Consider the following 17,332-nt stretch of genomic DNA (forward strand, 5'->3'; position numbering starts at 1 on the left):
GAAGAGAGAGAAGAGTAGCTGAGAAGAGAGAGAAGAGAGAGAAGAGTAGCTGAGAAGAGAGAGAAAAGTAGCTGAGAAGAGAGAGAAGAGTAGCTGAGAAGAGAGAGAAGAGTAGCTGAGAAGAGAGAGAAAGGAGAGAAGAGAGAGAAGAGTAGCTGAGAAGAGAGAGAAAAGTAGCTGAGAAGAGAGAGAAGAGTAGCTGAGAAGAGAGAGAAAAGAGAGAAGAGAGAGAAGAGTAGCTGAGAAGAGAGAGAAAAGTAGCTGAGAAGAGAGAGAAGAGTAGCTGAGAAGAGAGAGAAGAGTAGCTGAGAAGAGAGAGAAAAGTAGCTGAGAAGAGAGAGAAAAGTAGCTGAGGAGAGAGAGAAAAGTAGCTGAGAAGAGAGAGAAGAGGAGCTGAGAAGAGAGAGAAAAGTAGCTGAGAAGAGAGAGAAAAGTAGCTGAGAAGAGAGAGAAAAGTAGCTGAGGAGAGAGAGAAAAGTAGCTGAGGAGAGAGAGAAAAGTAGCTGAGAAGAGAGAGAAGAGGAGCTGATAAGAGAGAGGAGAGGAGCTGATAAGAGAGAGAAAAGTAGCTGAGAAGAGAGAGAAGAGGAGCTGATAAGAGAGAGGAGAGGAGCTGATAAGAGAGAGGAGAGGAGCTGAGAAGAGAGAGAAGAGTAGCTGAGAAGAGAGAGAAGAGTAGCTGAGAAGAGAGAGAAGGGTAGCTGAGAAGAGAGAGAAGAGAGAGAAGAGTAGCTGAGAAGAGAGAGAAGAGTAGCTGAGAAGAGAGAGAAGAGAGAGAAGAGTAGCTGAGAAGAGAGAGAAAAGTAGCTGAGAAGAGAGAGAAGAGTAGCTGAGAAGAGAGAGAAGAGTAGCTGAGAAGAGAGAGAAGAGTAGCTGAGAAGAGAGAGAAAAGAGAGAAGAGAGAGAAGAGTAGCTGAGAAGAGAGAGAAAAGTAGCTGAGAAGAGAGAGAAGAGTAGCTGAGAAGAGAGAGAAAAGTAGCTGAGGAGAGAGAGAAAAGTAGCTGAGAAGAGAGAGAAGAGGAGCTGATAAGAGAGAGGAGAGGAGCTGATAAGAGAGAGGAGAGGAGCTGATAAGAGAGAGGAGAGTAGCTGAGAAGAGAGAGAAGAGTAGCTGAGAAGAGAGAGAAGGGTAGCTGAGAAGAGAGAGAAGGGTAGCTGAGAAGAGAGAGAAGAGAGAGAAGAGTAGCTGAGAAGAGAGAGAAGAGTAGCTGAGAAGAGAGAGAAGAGAGAGAAGAGTAGCTGAGAAGAGAGAGAAAAGTAGCTGAGAAGAGAGAGAAGAGTAGCTGAGAAGAGAGAGAAGAGTAGCTGAGAAGAGAGAGAAGAGTAGCTGAGAAGAGAGAGAAGAGTAGCTGAGAAGAGAGAGAAAAGAGAGAAGAGAGAGAAGAGTAGCTGAGAAGAGAGAGAAAAGTAGCTGAGAAGAGAGAGAAGAGTAGCTGAGAAGAGAGAGAAAAGTAGCTGAGAAGAGAGAGAAAAGTAGCTGAGGAGAGAGAGAAAAGTAGCTGAGAAGAGAGAGAAGAGGAGCTGATAAGAGAGAGGAGAGGAGCTGATAAGAGAGAGAAAAGTAGCTGAGAAGAGAGAGAAGAGGAGCTGATAAGAGAGAGGAGAGGAGCTGATAAGAGAGAGGAGAGGCGCTGAGAAGAGAGAGAAGAGGAGGTGCTGAGAATAGAGAGGAGAGGTGCTGAGAATAGAGAGGAGAGGAGCTGAGAAGAGAGAGGAGAGGAGCTGAGAAGGGAGAGGAGAGGAGGTGCTGAGAATAGAGAGGAGAGGAGGTGCTGAGAATAGAGAGGAGAGGAGCTGATAAGAGAGAGGAGAGGAGCTGAGAAGAGAGAGAAGAGGAGGTGCTGAGAATAGAGAGGAGAGGTGCTGAGAATAGAGAGGAGAGGAGCTGAGAAGAGAGAGGAGAGGAGCTGAGAAGAGAGAGGAGAGGAGCTGAGAAGTGAGAGGAGAGGAGGTGCTGAGAATAGAGAGGAGAGGAGCTGAGAAGAGAGAGGAGAGGAGCTGAGAAGAGAGAGGAGAGGAGCTGAGAAGAGAGAGGAGAGGAGCTGAGAAGAGAGAGAAGAGGAGGTGCTGAGAATAGAGAGGAGAGGAGCTGAGAAGAGAGAGGAGAGGAGCTGAGAAGAGAGAGGAGAGGAGCTGAGAAGAGAGAGGAGAGGAGCTGAGAAGGGAGAGGAGAGGAGGTGCTGAGAATAGAGAGGAGAGGAGGTGCTGAGAATAGAGAGGAGAGGAGCTGATAAGAGAGAGGAGAGGAGCTGAGAAGAGAGAGAAGAGGAGGTGCTGAGAATAGAGAGGAGAGGTGCTGAGAATAGAGAGGAGAGGAGCTGAGAAGAGAGAGGAGAGGAGCTGAGAAGAGAGAGGAGAGGAGCTGAGAAGTGAGAGGAGAGGAGGTGCTGAGAATAGAGAGGAGAGGAGCTGAGAAGAGAGAGGAGAGGAGCTGAGAAGAGAGAGGAGAGGAGCTGAGAAGAGAGAGGAGAGGAGCTGAGAAGAGAGAGAAGAGGAGGTGCTGAGAATAGAGAGGAGAGGAGCTGAGAAGAGAGAGGAGAGGAGCTGAGAAGAGAGAGGAGAGGAGCTGAGAAGAGAAAGGAGAGGAGGTGCTGAGAATAGGGAGGAGAGGAGCTGAGAAGAGAGAGGAGAGGAGCTGAGAAGAGAGAGGAGAGGAGCTGGGAAGAGAGAGGAGAGGAGCTGAGAAGAGAGAGGAGAGGAGCTGAGAAGAGAGAGGAGAGGAGCTGAGAAGAGAGAGGCGAGGAGCTGAGAAGAGAAAGAAGAGTAGCTGAGAAGAGAGTATTACACAGAAGGGTCACAGTGATAGTGGCTGTTGAGGGAGCCTCTGAGCCCTGCTGAGCCCTACTGAGAAGAACAGGTTGACTGAGTCACTGTCAGTGCTCACACTGTGACTCTGTACTATATATACAAAAGTATGTGGACACCCCATTAAATGAGTGGATTCTGGCTATTTCATCCACAGCCGTTGTTAGCAGATGTATAAACTCGAGCACACAGCCATGCAATCTCTATAGACAAACGTTGGCAGTAGAATGGCCTTACTGAAAAGCTCAGTGACTTTCAACATGGCACCGTCATAGGATGCCACCTTTCCAACAAGTCAGTTCGTGAAATGTCTGCATTGCTAAAGGTGCCCCGGTCAACTAAGTGTTGTTATTGTGAAGTAGAAATGTCTAGGAGCAAAAACAACTCAGCAGCACGGGACCGCCTTGTGCTGAAGCGGGCAGCTCGTAAAAGTAATCTGTCCTCGGTTGCAACACTTACTACCGAGATCCAAACTGCCTCTGGAAGCAACGTCAGCACAAGAACTGTTTGTCTGGAACTTCATGAAATGTTTTTCCATGGCCGAGCAGCCGCACACAAGCCTAAGATCACCATGCGCAATGCCAAGCGTCAGCTGGAGTGGTGTAAAGCTCACCGCCATTGGACACTGGAGCAGTGGAAACGCGTTCTCTGGAGTGATGAATCACGCTTCACCTTCTGGCAGTCCAACCAACGAATCTGCGTTTGGCGGATGCCAGGAGAACGCTACCTACCCGAATGCATAGTGCCAACTGTACAGTTTGGTAGAGAATGAATCGTGGTCTGGGGCTGTTTTTCGTGGTTCGGGCTAGGCCCTTTAGTTCCAGTGCTGGGAAATCTTAACGCTACAGGATACAATGACTGTCACGACTTCCGCCGAAGTTGGTGCCTCTCCTTGTTCGGGCGGCGTTCGGCGGTCGACGTCACCGGCTTTCTAGCCGCCACCGATCTACTTATCTTTGTCCATTTGTTTTGTCTTGATTGTACACACCTGGTTTCCATTACGTTATAATTTATTCCCTATTTAACCCTCTGGTTCCCACATGGTTTTGTGTGTGTTTGTTCTTTGTTAAGTGGTCGCTCTTTTGTGTCGAGCTGGATTATTTTCCCTGTATGGAATTAGTTTGTGATTTATTTCGAGTAAAGTACGTTTTTACTCAGTTCTGTGTCCTGCGCCTGACTCCGTCCTACCTGCTGCACACTGACACTTGACAATGACATTCTAGACGATTCTATGCTTCCGACTTTGTGGCAACAGTTTGGAGAAGGCCCTTTCCTGTTCCAGCATGACAATGCCCCGTGCACAAAGCGAGGTCAATACAGAAATGGTTTCTCGAGATTGGTGTGGAAGAACTTCACTGGCCTGCACAGAGCCCTGAACACAACCCCATCGAACACATTTGGGTTGAATTGGAACGCCAAGTGTGAGCCAGGCCTAATCGACATTAGTGCTCAACCTCACTAATGTTCTTGTGGTTGAATTGAATTAAGTTCCTGCAGCAACGTTCAAACATCTGGTGGAAAGTCTTCCCAGAAGACTGGAGGCTGTTATAGCAGCAGGGTGGGGACCAACTCCATATTAAAACCCATGATCATGGAATGATATGTTCGACGAGCAGGTGTCCACATACTTCTGGTCATGTAGTGTATGATTCACACTGTGACTCTAAAACCACAGGGATGCAGAAGACGTCATTGTGAATATGCTACACTCCTGGACATGTTTTATGGAAAGATGGACTGAGATGCTTGGTGCTTTATGAGTGCAGTGGTAACTGGGAATGTTCTGTTATTTTTCCAGAACATTCTCTTCTATCCTTCTCTCGGGGATTGAATATTCATGACTCATCGTGCAGAGTGCTTCACATGTACTGGGAAGGGTAGTGTCTCTCTGCCTGCACTGCTTTCACCTCACTCTGTTGTTAACAGTGAGGAGGGCGCTAGCTGCTCGTGGATTTCTGCCACTGTCTGCCTTGTAGGAGGAGTGTAATGGTCTCAGTCTATCTACTCTAGCGTGTAAACTCCATGCCCATGGCGGTGACGGTGGGGCGGTAAGAGGGAGGCGGGGTAGGGAAGAGAGAAGAGGGGAGGGGAGGTGGGGGCGAGCAGTTGGGATGCCAGACTGGAGAGTGGCACACCATCTGGTCCAGCCTACACCTCTTCCAAAATGCCTCAGCTTTGTTGTCACCCTCCCATAACCTAACAACACGTTGTCTCAGTGCCGGCAAATCTCTCTTTGACGGCAAAACAGTCACCGCATGGCGTCGGCACGGTAACCACACGACACTCCAATCAGCAGCCTCATGTGCAGGTGTAGATATGGTGTTAAAATGGATCTGTTCCCTCATAACACCGAGTGAAAAACAAGCCTGCTCCACAGCTACTCTTCAGTCAGGGTGACTATGAAAATGACTTGTTCCTTTGGTTTCACTTTGAGAGAATAAGGACCAAGGTCTTCTAAAACAGCACTGCATGAATCAACGTCTGCAGGCTAGGAATACACTGCTCTCAACTTCCAGGTCAGATCTTTACTGAGCACAGCCAGACCTTGTGCAATGATGTCCTCCAGTAGAGAAATATTAGCACTATCATGACAAATGAACTCATAGAAATATAAAGTCATGAAATAATGTGCATGCTCTGCAAATAAAAATGAAGATTAAAGATCCTGAGTCCTTTGTTGGGGGATGTCAAGAGTTTGTTAAAATCATTGAAACCCTCTCACTCTGTGAGTTTATGTTTTCACCGTGTTCACTAAATATGTAAAAAAATTACGCTAAATGAATAGCGCTGAAAAACATGTCTGTATTTTTCTCTCTCACAAGCAGAAAAAAAACAGGAAGTACACACAGAGCAGCAGCGAGGATGTAAACTCATTAACACAAAACAGAAATAACATAGCGGTATTTTTGGCTTGTCTTTCAGTCCAGTTATAAAAACAGGAGTTGCTATGTGACACCTTCATTTATCCACACCAAGAGAGGGTGCTGAGGGACGGTGTCCAGGCGATCAGCACCATATCGCCCAGACCTCCAGACCTGGGCCTCAGCCTTATGAACAATACCACACTAGTTATTACTACTACCACAATATAATCCTGAACAAGGCTGAATATCCAACGCTATCGTTGGGCAGCCTCCCAACAGCAGGAAATGTCTCATAGAATAGATGAATAGCCCTTTGTCTGGTTTGTTAGTGTCATTGAAGTGTTTGGTGTCTAAATATTTTATACAGCTTCTGACACATCTGGCATTCTAATTAGGAGAGAATCTGTCTGCAGATGGAGAACTGCAGTTTGTATCAGGTTATTTTGTTAAGTTTGACTTACTACTCAGCATTACGTTTGACTGTAGGTGTGATTCAACCTTGTCTTTCTATCTTTGAAGTCCACTGTGCATAAAAACTAAATATGCTCCCTCCACCTCTACCGTCGATGAAGCACGTACATGACATTCACACCTATCCTGCGCTAACGACAACGTGATGCACCCGGTGCATTAACAAACATGTAGCCTTCATGTGCCTTTTAATACATATTTAAACTCACGCCGCACACTTTTCCTTTTTCATTTGCCATTTTCCTCATTGGCTTTGATATGACGGCTGAAATCTAAGGCGTGTAAACAAGTTGCTATAAATATGTGGAAACGCACTTCCCGCTCTGTTAGCGTCATCTGTTAGCGTGTCACCAGGAGCATGGCAGCCTTTCTTCCCAGGCCACCGCCACAGCAACACAGCTACTTTTAAAGAGGTGCCACGATCAGTCTGCCTGTCTCCGTCTTTGTTCCCCCCTCAAACTAGCAACTACCCCATCCCATCCCACCCCACCCCCAGCTCAGCTGTTCTGGCTCCAAACCTCAGGGTAGGAGAGAAAGAGAGGTGGAGAGAGAGAGGGAAAGCGAGCTATAGATAAAGTGGGGAGGTGAGAAGAAGAGAGAGAAGGAGAAGGAGAGGCCCTCCTGCCTGCTTGCTGTCTTTATCAGATCTGTCAACGGTGGAGAACATGATCGTAGATACAACTGTCAGACTGACACCCCGGGGCACTACTCTCTCTCTCTCTCTATTCTGTGTGATAGTAGTGCTGATTTTAGAGTTGGTTATAACAATAAATACTATGTTTATTACTGCAATTTTATGGTTGTGATGAAAATGAATGTACTACTAACAAGTGTGATTACAACATGCATGGTAGTTGTCAATATCGTTATCCCCTCACCATAAACTCCTGTCAGGCTATCTCTAGTAGGGTATGAAGCCACAGTGACACATTAGTGGTTGTTCCATTGGAGCCCCAGTACAGTGCAGCGGTGGTGGTGGTGGCCACAGTAATAACAACACAGTGAGTCTTAAACTCTGTGGCTAGGTCTATAGCATTAGTATGATCATCTTTGATTTCCATGAGGGCTGGATCAGCAGCACGCAGGCAGCACTGTGATCAGACACTGGGACTCATAGCTGTGAGACAGACAGACAGACAGACAGACAGACAGACAGACAGACAGACAGACAGACAGACAGACAGACAGACAGACAGACAGACAGACAGACAGACAGACAGACAGACAGACAGACAGACAGACAGACAGACAGACAGACAGACAGACAGACAGACAGACAGACAGACAGACAGACAGACAGGCAGACAGACAGACAGACAGACAGACAGACAGACAGGCAGACAGGCTCCTCGCTGGAGAGAACGTGCATGGGGCTTTGGATCCGATCATGTTGACCTTATCCTTCCTAACCAAGCACAACAATGGTTTGGCTGGACCACCTGTTAATTAGTCTTCCTTTCCCCCAGCCCCCATGTCATCACACAGACTACAGCAGTCTTTCTACTGTTAAACCTTATCATTAGGTCTACCAGGTTTTTCCTGATCGTATGATGCAGGCAAACTTAAATGAGTTTTACCTCATTTCAACCAGCATGTCACATGTGTAACCAGAGGGAAAAAAACTCTAGACCACCTTTACTCCACACACAGAGACGCATAAAAAGCTCTCCCTCGCCCTTCATTTGGCAAATCTGACCATAATTCTACCCTCTGGATTCCTGCTTACAAGCAAAAACTAAAGCTGGAAGTACCAGTGACTAGATCAATACGGAAATGGTCAAAAGACGCGGATGCTTCACTACAGGACTGTTTTACTAGCACAGACTGGAAAATGTTCCGGGATTCATCCAATGGCATTGAAGAGTATACCACCTCAGTCACCGGCTTCATCAATAAGTGCATCGACGACTACTTCAACCCCACAGTGACCGTGCGTACATATCCCAACCAGAAGCCATGGATTACAGGAAACATCCGCACCAAGCTAAAGGCTTAAGCTGTCGCTTTCAAGAAGCAGGACACTAATCCGGACATGTATAAGAAATCCCCTATGCCCTCAGATGAACCATCAAACAGTTTTGATGTCTTCACTATTATTCTACAATGTAGAAAACAGTCAAAACAAAGAAAAACCCTTGAATGAATAGGTGTGTCCAAACTTTTGACTGGTACTGTAGACATAGGCTACAACAACAGCCCAGAGTTTTCCCTGGTCAGAAATTGTTTAAAAAATATATTTTTTCTTCTTATCATCCAGCCTCCATACTACTGTATGCAGTGCCTTCAGAAAGTATTCACACCCCTTAACCTTTTCCACATTTTGTTGTGTTACAGCATGAATTTCAAATTGATAAAATGTCGATTTTTTTGTCACTGGCCTATACACAACATCCCATAATGTCAAAGTGGAATTATGTTTTTACATTGTTTTACAAATTAATAAAAACTTAAAAGCTGAAATGTCTTAAGATAATAAGTATTTAACTTTGTTATGGCAAGCCTTAATATGCTCAGGAGTACACATTTGCATAAGAAGTCACATAATAAGTTCCTTGGACTCAATCTATGTGCAATAATAGTGTTTAACATGCTTTTTGAATGACTACCTCATTTCTGTACCCGACACATACAATTATCTGTAAGGTCCCTCAGTCGAGCAGTGAATTTCAAACACAGATTCAACCACAAAGATCAGGGAAGTTTTCCAATGCCTCGCAAAAAGGGCACCTATTGGTAGATGTGTAAAATAAATAAAAAAGAAGATATTGAATGTCCCTTTGAGCATGGTGAAGTTACTAATTACACTTTGGATGGTGTATCAATACACCCAGGAAACCGCTCAGGGATTTCACCATGAGGCCAGATGGTTACTTTAAAACAGTTACAGAGTTTAAAGGCTGTGATGGGAGAAAACTTAGGATGGATCAACAACATTGTAGTTACTCCACAATACTAACCTAATTGACAGAGTGAAAAGAAGGAAGCCTGTACAGAATACAAATATTCCAAAACATGCATCCTGTTTGCAGGATGGCACTAACGTAATACGAACGTAATACTAACGTTATGTTATGTTGGGGCCAAATCCAATACAACACATTACTGAGTACCACTCTCCATATTTTCAAGCATAGTGGTGGATGCATCATGTTATGGGTATGCTTATAATTGTTAAGGACTGGGGAGTTTTTCAGGATAAAATATTAATGGAATGGAGCTAAGCACAGGTAAAATCCTAGAGGAAAACCTGGTTCAGTCTGCTATCCACCAGACACTGGGAGATGAATTCACCTTTCAGAAGGACAATAACCTAAAACATCAAATCACCTAACAGGCCAAATCTACACTGGAGTTGCTTACCAAGAAGACAGTGAATGTTCCTGAATGGCGGAGTTACAGTTTTGACTTAAATCTGCTTCAAAATCTCTGGCAAGATCTGAAAATGGTTGTCAAGCAATGATCAACAAACAATTTGACAGAGCTGGAATGTTTATGTCTCCACACTCTGGGCTCCAGCATTAGCAGGTCCACCTCTGGTAGTTACTAGCTGTGAGGCCCCAGTGACAGCTCTGTCAACCAGAGAGTGAAAGAGAGAGAAAGAGAGAGAGGTAGATCGAGGTAGAGATAGAGACAGAGAGGGGTAGCGAGAGAGAGGTAGAGAGAGAGAGAGAGGGAGAGAGGTAGAGAGAGAGAGGGAGAGAGGTAGAGAGAGAGAGAGAGAGAGAGAGAGAGAGAGAGAGAGAGAGAGAGAGAGAGAGGGAGAGAGGTAGAGAGAGAGAGGGAGAGAGGTAGAGAGAGAGAGCGAGAGAGAGAGAGAGAGAGAGAGACCTGTGCTCTGGCTCCGATCACATTCTTGATAGACCACTACAGAGATGCCCAGAGCTAAAACAAACTGATGAGTAAGTCATCTGACTCATCTGGTTATGAAATACACATATGCGCCATGTCATGTGCCTCACACCATACTAGTCATAAATCTAGCAATAATTCACTAACACAAAAAAATATTGTATACAAATTAGAGGAGCTTCTACACTGATAATATGAAAACTAAATAATCAGGTTCCTATTTCAAACAGTTGTTGTAGTCCATCAACAGCAGCAAGAATCACTACTTTTTAGTCTAGCATATTCCTAGAACTCTCGAATCCTCTCGTCGACAGAGTTAAACAAACACAACAATAGGAATTCTAAGTGCGGACGGAAAGAAAAAAATGTGTGAGTCCTCAAACCTCTGCCTCTCTCTCCCCTCGCCAAGAAGGTTAAACAGTTCATTAAGAGACAACAAGACTGCCAGACTGACACGGTCTGAGTGGCAGCTACTGGGGTTTAATGCCATTTGATATTGGCTGTGACGCCCGTGCAGTGTGACGCCGTATGTTAGTGAGCGTTAAGAGAGCGTAGCATGTTTCTCCTCTCAGCAGCCTTCCATTACCCTGAGCCTGCTAACGAGCACATTAGCCAAACACCAAACATGTCACACTATCCATAGGGGTAAATTCCAGGAGAGAAAACAGAAACGCTACAAATAGAGTTGGCTAAAGGCTGTAAATAATATCTCTGAACATTATAATTCAGTGTATGACATTTTACCTTTCTTGAGGGTGTCAGATTACAATGTCTGTCTCAAAAAATATCATAAAAAAAATGCTTTCCAAATAGTCAACTCCTGCACTTGAAAGTAAATTAAATAACTCTACTTTCTTATGAATAAAATCTAAATAATAAGTAAGGCAAGTGTCCATCCATTCCCCACTCAAACCAACAGCATGATTATTACAGTGAGAGCAGAGCGGCTCAGCAAAAGACACTTCAATGGGTCCCCCTCTTCATTGTTAGGCAGAGGGACACTGGGATGGAACCTTACCTGTTTAGTCATGGAGTCAATGAGTCGCACATAAAAGTCCTGCTCTGTCCTGATGCCTAACACACACAGAGAGAGAGAGAGAGGAGATATAGATAGAGATAGAGATAGAGATAGAGAGAGAGAGAGAGAGAGAGAGAGAGAGAGAGAGAGAGAAAGAAAGAACAGGAGAAAAGACATGAGTGGAAACGGTTTCAATAGAATTAGGTACCCTGGCCTGTTACACACTGTCACACATTTAAACAGAGATGCTGACAATGACTACCATAAGTGCCAACCTATGCACTGAGGCAACAAAGTCGACCTCACTGAAAATAATAAAGATACTCTATAGGCTAATTAAATACATTTTTGGTATGTAACTTAGCATTACAGTATTCTTAGTCTAAGCAATTCACTTGTGTCAGTAAATATATATTTTCAGTAAAGGTGGGATTAAAACTAAATCAATTGCAGAACTTCACCCTCCAAACTTCAGGAGGATCATTTATTATTGAAAAATATAATTCAATAATGCTTGACATTACAGTTACAATTTATTTCCAATATTGGCAAACAAAATGTATTTCCCATGGATATTAGCAATGTTAGTGAATATAGTTAGTCCTTAAACAATATTTGCACAATTTGTGGTGGATTACACAATAGGTTTTGCCAAACACCTATTTGAGACAAATCAAAAACACAAAGAAAACTTAAGCCTATACTTCCAAGTCGGTAGTGACAACTGAATAGACAGAAATAATGTCACAATATATTGTTGCGCAATGGGTTAGAGCCTATTCATTAATAAGCTTAACACAATCAAATGGAATTAGTTTTCTAGACAGACTGTGAAGCTTCGCAATGTGATGGAAACAATGAAAACGACACCAATTAACGCTTATAAAATAAACAGCATAGCCCACAAAAACAATTATACACAAACACACGATACAGCGACCTTAAAACAGTTATCTTTTTTTTGCTGTGAGACAAATAGCTGCTGACGAGGTTAAAAGATGAACCAAGCAAGACCATTGTGATCAAGGTACACTACACATACTCGCAGGTAGGACTGCTTATATGTGGAAATATTTAGCTATGATAATTGTTAATTATGAACAGACAATTCAAGTCATGAGATTCAGAAAGCCGTAAAGTTCTATTACTTCTACACCAGGCTATTATTACTGATATAAAAATGTTGCTTTTCTTTCAGTATAGACTAACTATTTCTATAGCAGCAGCCTAACTGATGATTACATGTTTATTTTTTTATCCAAAATTTAACTTTTCATTTGTCCGTTCATATGTAACAATTACTTGATCTTAAATGAACTTAAAGATGACTTTAGGGGAAAAGCTCAACTAAACGACAGCTGGTGTTGTTATTTCTGTAGAATGGAATGCAAATCATGTTTGTGGTAATATGTATCCGCTTCCTGCGACTAAGAACATCAGCACAACCTTGTCGACAGGAGAGTTGACCAATGGTGTTCACTTACCATTACTGTAGAGAAGTTGCAGTCTATAATGTATCCCATTGTTAGTCTTTTCTCCAGCGGACTCCTGTAAATGAGCAGATTTAAAGTGGACTTCAACTCACTTGATAAAATGGGAATTTGTGCGCTTTGTGTTCAAATTAGACTGAGCTGTCAGAAATAAACTGGTGCATTGATTATCAACTCGACAATAATCTGGGATTGGCGACATGTAGCATAATTATTGTACACACACATTTTGTATCGTTATTGGACTGTAGGCTATAGAGAACTGTATAGAAATGAACCTCTGTTTGCATGGCTGAAGGTGAGAAACATCTCAAAGCGACACTGCAGTAATTATGCTACTTAATGTAGTGCTACTATACAAATACATGGAAACTGGTTTATCGGAAATTAGGAGAATTTATGGAACAAGCGGTTTTATTACGTTATTAAGCCTATGTTTAATGTACTGAAATGCACAAAATCATTAGCCAAAATATTTCCATAGCAGTAGGATAAATATTAATATTTTGTAATGAAAAAAAACACAGTGATTTTAATTGTATTATGTCAAATATGTTATATTATTTTAAACAAGTATACATATTTAGAGATACAACGACAATAAGGCTATACCGTATCAACTTCAAAAGACAAAATATTATTCTACGAATATATTAGTAGTAGTATTATTCTTTATAGTAGTAGTAGTATTCTTTATAGTATTAGTAGTATTATTCTTTATAGTATTAGTATAATTAGGTCCATTATTATTTGGATACACTGTTATTACTATTAGGCCATTACGAGCATGTAGCCTAATTGCCATGAACATGTGGAAATATTTGTAAAGCTGCCCAAAACAAATACACAGGTTTATACATAGGTTGGATGGGTTTTAATGTCTAACTAGATGAGTATGATACAGCTGGGCTTTGGGCTTTTATTATGTGTCAAAATGTGGATGTGGGACAATTTAGTGTGCGTGCAGAAGCTGCTAAAAATATATATATATTTTTAAATCACTCACCTTTTCCTTCTCGACAAAACCGAGGAAAGACGTCCTTTCGATTTCCACTGGCTGTCCTTGTCTGTCATATAGAGCCAAAACGAAGTGAAAGAAGTTGGATTTCCGAAGATTTGATGGCGGTTGCTTCTCAAAGTGCGCCCGGGCAAGACCCACTCCACTGTGGATAGACATGCAAGGGGTAGTCGTTGTTAGAGCATCACCAGACTTAAACGTATGAAATAAGTTCTTAGCCTCTTTAGAGTAAAACGTGTGAAAATCCTGTTCATATTTGCGAAGCGAACCGTGTAAGTCCTGTTGATTTTTGTCGAAGCGAACCTTTTGATATTTGCCTAATTTTAAACAGTGCGACAAAATAGCCTAATTTGGAAAATGAATGTTTCGAAGTGGGCTCTTTTAATGCTGATGTTGAGTTGATATGCCTGTCAATACTCCAGTCTCGTGGCATTGATAGGCCTACGCAAGCCTATATAAGAAACATATTTCCATGGCCAATTTAATTAACATGTTGTTATTATCATGATATTATAGTTATTATATTATAACTATTATGACTAATATTTTAACTGTTCTGTATATCTAAACTGTAGACTATGTCCAATTAACAGTATAGAAGTCATCCATAAGGCTACATGCTAAACTCCCACTGGTGAGGGGAGCATCGATGCCACGGCAAAGAAAACTTTAAACAATTCTTCGAGCAAAAAGCATGTACGCTAAACTGCAAGTGTAGCGACAAAAAAATATTTTGGTCCCTTGAAAATATAGTTTCCCAAAACAGTGTGGACCATGGACCATCCGTGCGCTGGTGGAGCCTTCGCGCCGGGAGGAAAGAGCCTGTCTCCGGCTTCTTACCTTTGAGCGGCCGTGTTCGCATCCAACACGCCGGCTCCCTGCATCCATGTCCGAACTGCGTTCATCCCAGACCCGATGGGTTCCTCTTTCAAACTACTCCCACTCCTCTGGATGCTCTCCTGAATCCCAAACATGACAAAATCGCGCTCCCTCTCTCTGTTTACCGAGTGTCCCAAAATCAGTTTTCTCTAATCACAGGTAAAAAAAAAGCGGGCGTGGGCGTGAGATGGTGCTGGGTCCGCGTTGATGCCAGTGACAGTGTGTCCGTTTACTTCAAACCAAGAGAAAAATACGAAAAGAGTCCAAAGACGAGTTATCGGAATCCAGGTGCCTCATAGACCAGAATCACTTCAAACAGAGATCATAAGACAAACGAGCGAAACGCAAGACGGCGCAAATGATCAAAATCTCGCTGGAGGTTTTTGACGATGTCGCTCTGTGTTGGGGATACTTGCTCTGTGAGCGCTGGTGGCAGTGGGACCAACTAGAGCTTTCCGATTGTTCTAGATCAAATGTCTTCATCCCCTGACAAGTTTTCTCTTCCTTTTCTCTCTCTTTGTTTCCTTTTTCCAATGATCTCTGTCAAATGGAAATGAATAAGAAATTTGAAATCAAGAAGAGGAGGACCCTTGTGGCTGCAGATCCCGTGTTGTTCCTCTTGTTAAAATGGGAGTGATTTGTGTCCCTTCCCAAAGGAATCCTATTTGACTATCTCTGAGAACTAAACACAAGCACACCAGCCCCAGCAGAGGGAAGAGGGAGTGACTGTAAGAGGCGGGCTGCCCTCAAACAAAGACGAGCCCAGTGTCAGATACGCCCAACCACGGTTCGCCTCATTAGGCGATGTATTTAAGGCCGCCCCTTCCCTTACCTCCACCGCACAACGGTCGCTCTCTCGCAGCTAAAGCCACAGATCACTTTAAAGGAGCTTTCGGAGAATGTTGCCAAAGATAACTCCATATCGAAAAACTGGTTGCATGAAGTGAAGCGTACAGAGATGAAATTCGGATTAGTTCAGATATGTCTTGAAAACGTGTCTGACTGTGTAAACCCCCAGTGAGAGATGGTCTTGATGCGTTTCTTATTATGGGGAAAATATATATATTTTTACAACTTTTTTCAATACATCTACTTTTAGGCTCTCATTGTGTGGCCGCGGTGGAGAGGGGAGAAGAGACGCATTTGAGCACACCGGAATCTCTGTCTTTAACGATGAATGTAGGCTTAGCTAGGCTAGTGAAAAGTATTAAACTATAGATGTCAACCCAAGGTCCAAGTATGTAAAAACATTCCAACACAACTGTAAGACTTTGCACAGATGTTCGTACTTCAGATACACTAGTGGAAGTTTACACCATTTTACACACTTTATTGTATCCAACTGCAATATAGGAATACAGAACAATATTTAGCCTAACTGTTTATTTAATTTAGAAATGATATTTATCCATATGTGTAGACCTATGTGCATGCGTCCAACTCATGCAATACATGTTTCATTTAAACAAACTAATGCAGACTGTCAGAAGGCCTTCATCATGCAGGCGAAAGCTCGTGCCTTTCAAACGTGTTAGTGAATTTCAGGCTGTATCAATGCAGAGGCTATGTGATAGGCCCATACATCAAGGTTACAGTCGTGAGATGAGTTGAGAAAATGCGATAAGTAGGGCTAATATCAAGACATGGTGTTGATGATACTGTATTTTTTGGTTATGAGAAAATTGGATTGCAGTTTTGGTCTCAGGACCAAGCTCTGCTTTCATGTGGTGGAGAAATGCGGGAGACATACAGAGTTGTTCTTACAAAGCAGAGACTATTCTGCGTCTTCCCACTTAGTTTGTATACAATTGTTTCACCTCATTTATGAAACCCATATGGTATGAAACAAAACATTTAAATGTAACTGTTTATGCTAACGCCACAAGAAGCGCTGAGATAAACAGTGACAACAATAATTAGCTCAAAATAACAATGTGGCATAATTGTTACCAGATTCCTCGTCTTTGCCTTTCTGAGTCTGCTTTTTTATCGGCGATAAATAAATAGTCTGAAATAGGCTATGACTACTTTGCAGAGCGAGAGAGAAAAACTCTGATCAGTAATTTCATGAATCATGGTTTAGGCAAATAATACACATTTAAAAAACGAAGAACGTAGACGATTGAAAGAGGCCAACATTTTCCCGGTTAAATTTTGGACATTTTGCCTGTCACTATACATGACACTTTTTGACCTTATTGGGCTGAGTTATTTTATATCCTATATACAGACAACAAGAAAACATGTCAAGCCGTTTGTTTTCCTCTTCTCTGTGACTGACTGACACACCGGAGACATGGATATTTTTTACCCCCACTATCCTGCAAAGTTTTCACATAAGAGATGGATATATATGTTTAAATAGACTTAATCTAATTCCTTCACAGACTTCCAAACCACAAATCTAAATGGCCCAGTGCACACGACAGATAAAATAAGCATATATTTCTTAGCCTAACAGTATCATAACATATTAGGTATATTACTAAGATGAATACATATTATTTGAGTCTCTCATTTGAGTAAAGGCCTAAACTAATGAATCAGAATGCATTGTCAACTCAATGTTCACCAATATTTATATATATATATATATATATTTTAAATCAGATACATTTCACAATAAACTAGCCACCAAAACACTTCACTATAGCCTACTCGAACGGAGCAAAGTCCAATTCAATTAAGCGACATTTGCATTTGAGTCATTTAGCAGACGCTCTTAACCAGAGTGATTGGAGTTAAGTGTCTTGCTCAAGGGCACATCAACACATTTGTCAGCTAGCAGGGTTGGGGATTCGAACAAACTACCTTTGGATTACTGGCCCAACGCTCTGAACCACTAGGCTACCTGCTGCCATTTAAGTTGGTTTTGTTGGTGCTGATGATAGGCTACACGGGTTGATAACGCTTGTGCGGAGGTAGGCTACACTCTACT

General features: G+C 42.6%; 1 protein-coding gene across 12 annotated transcripts in view; it reads right to left on the reverse strand.

Moving 5' to 3' along the window:
- The window catches only part of LOC106603880 (transcription factor COE1-A), a 334,815-nt gene extending 319,692 nt beyond the window's left edge, over positions 1-15,123 (reverse strand). For 6 of the 12 annotated variants that reach the window (XM_045717375.1, XM_045717372.1, XM_045717371.1 and 3 more), the window contains exons 1-4: positions 14,356-15,123; positions 13,504-13,660; positions 12,492-12,555; positions 11,008-11,063 (exon numbers count right to left, since the gene is read on the reverse strand). In XM_045717375.1, coding sequence (XP_045573331.1) covers positions 11,008-11,063; positions 12,492-12,555; positions 13,504-13,660; positions 14,356-14,489 — 411 coding nt within the window. In that variant the 5' untranslated portion in view covers positions 14,490-15,123. The remainder of the gene's footprint in view (positions 1-11,007; positions 11,064-12,491; positions 12,556-13,503; positions 13,661-14,355) is intronic. The other 6 variants (XM_045717367.1, XM_045717374.1, XM_045717370.1 and 3 more) reach the window with 2 other exon arrangements.
- Positions 15,124-17,332: the final 2,209 nt, after the last annotated feature.

The sequence above is a fragment of the Salmo salar genome, chromosome ssa04 (assembly GCF_905237065.1).
Source record: "Salmo salar chromosome ssa04, Ssal_v3.1, whole genome shotgun sequence".
NCBI classification, from domain to species: domain Eukaryota; kingdom Metazoa; phylum Chordata; class Actinopteri; order Salmoniformes; family Salmonidae; genus Salmo; species Salmo salar.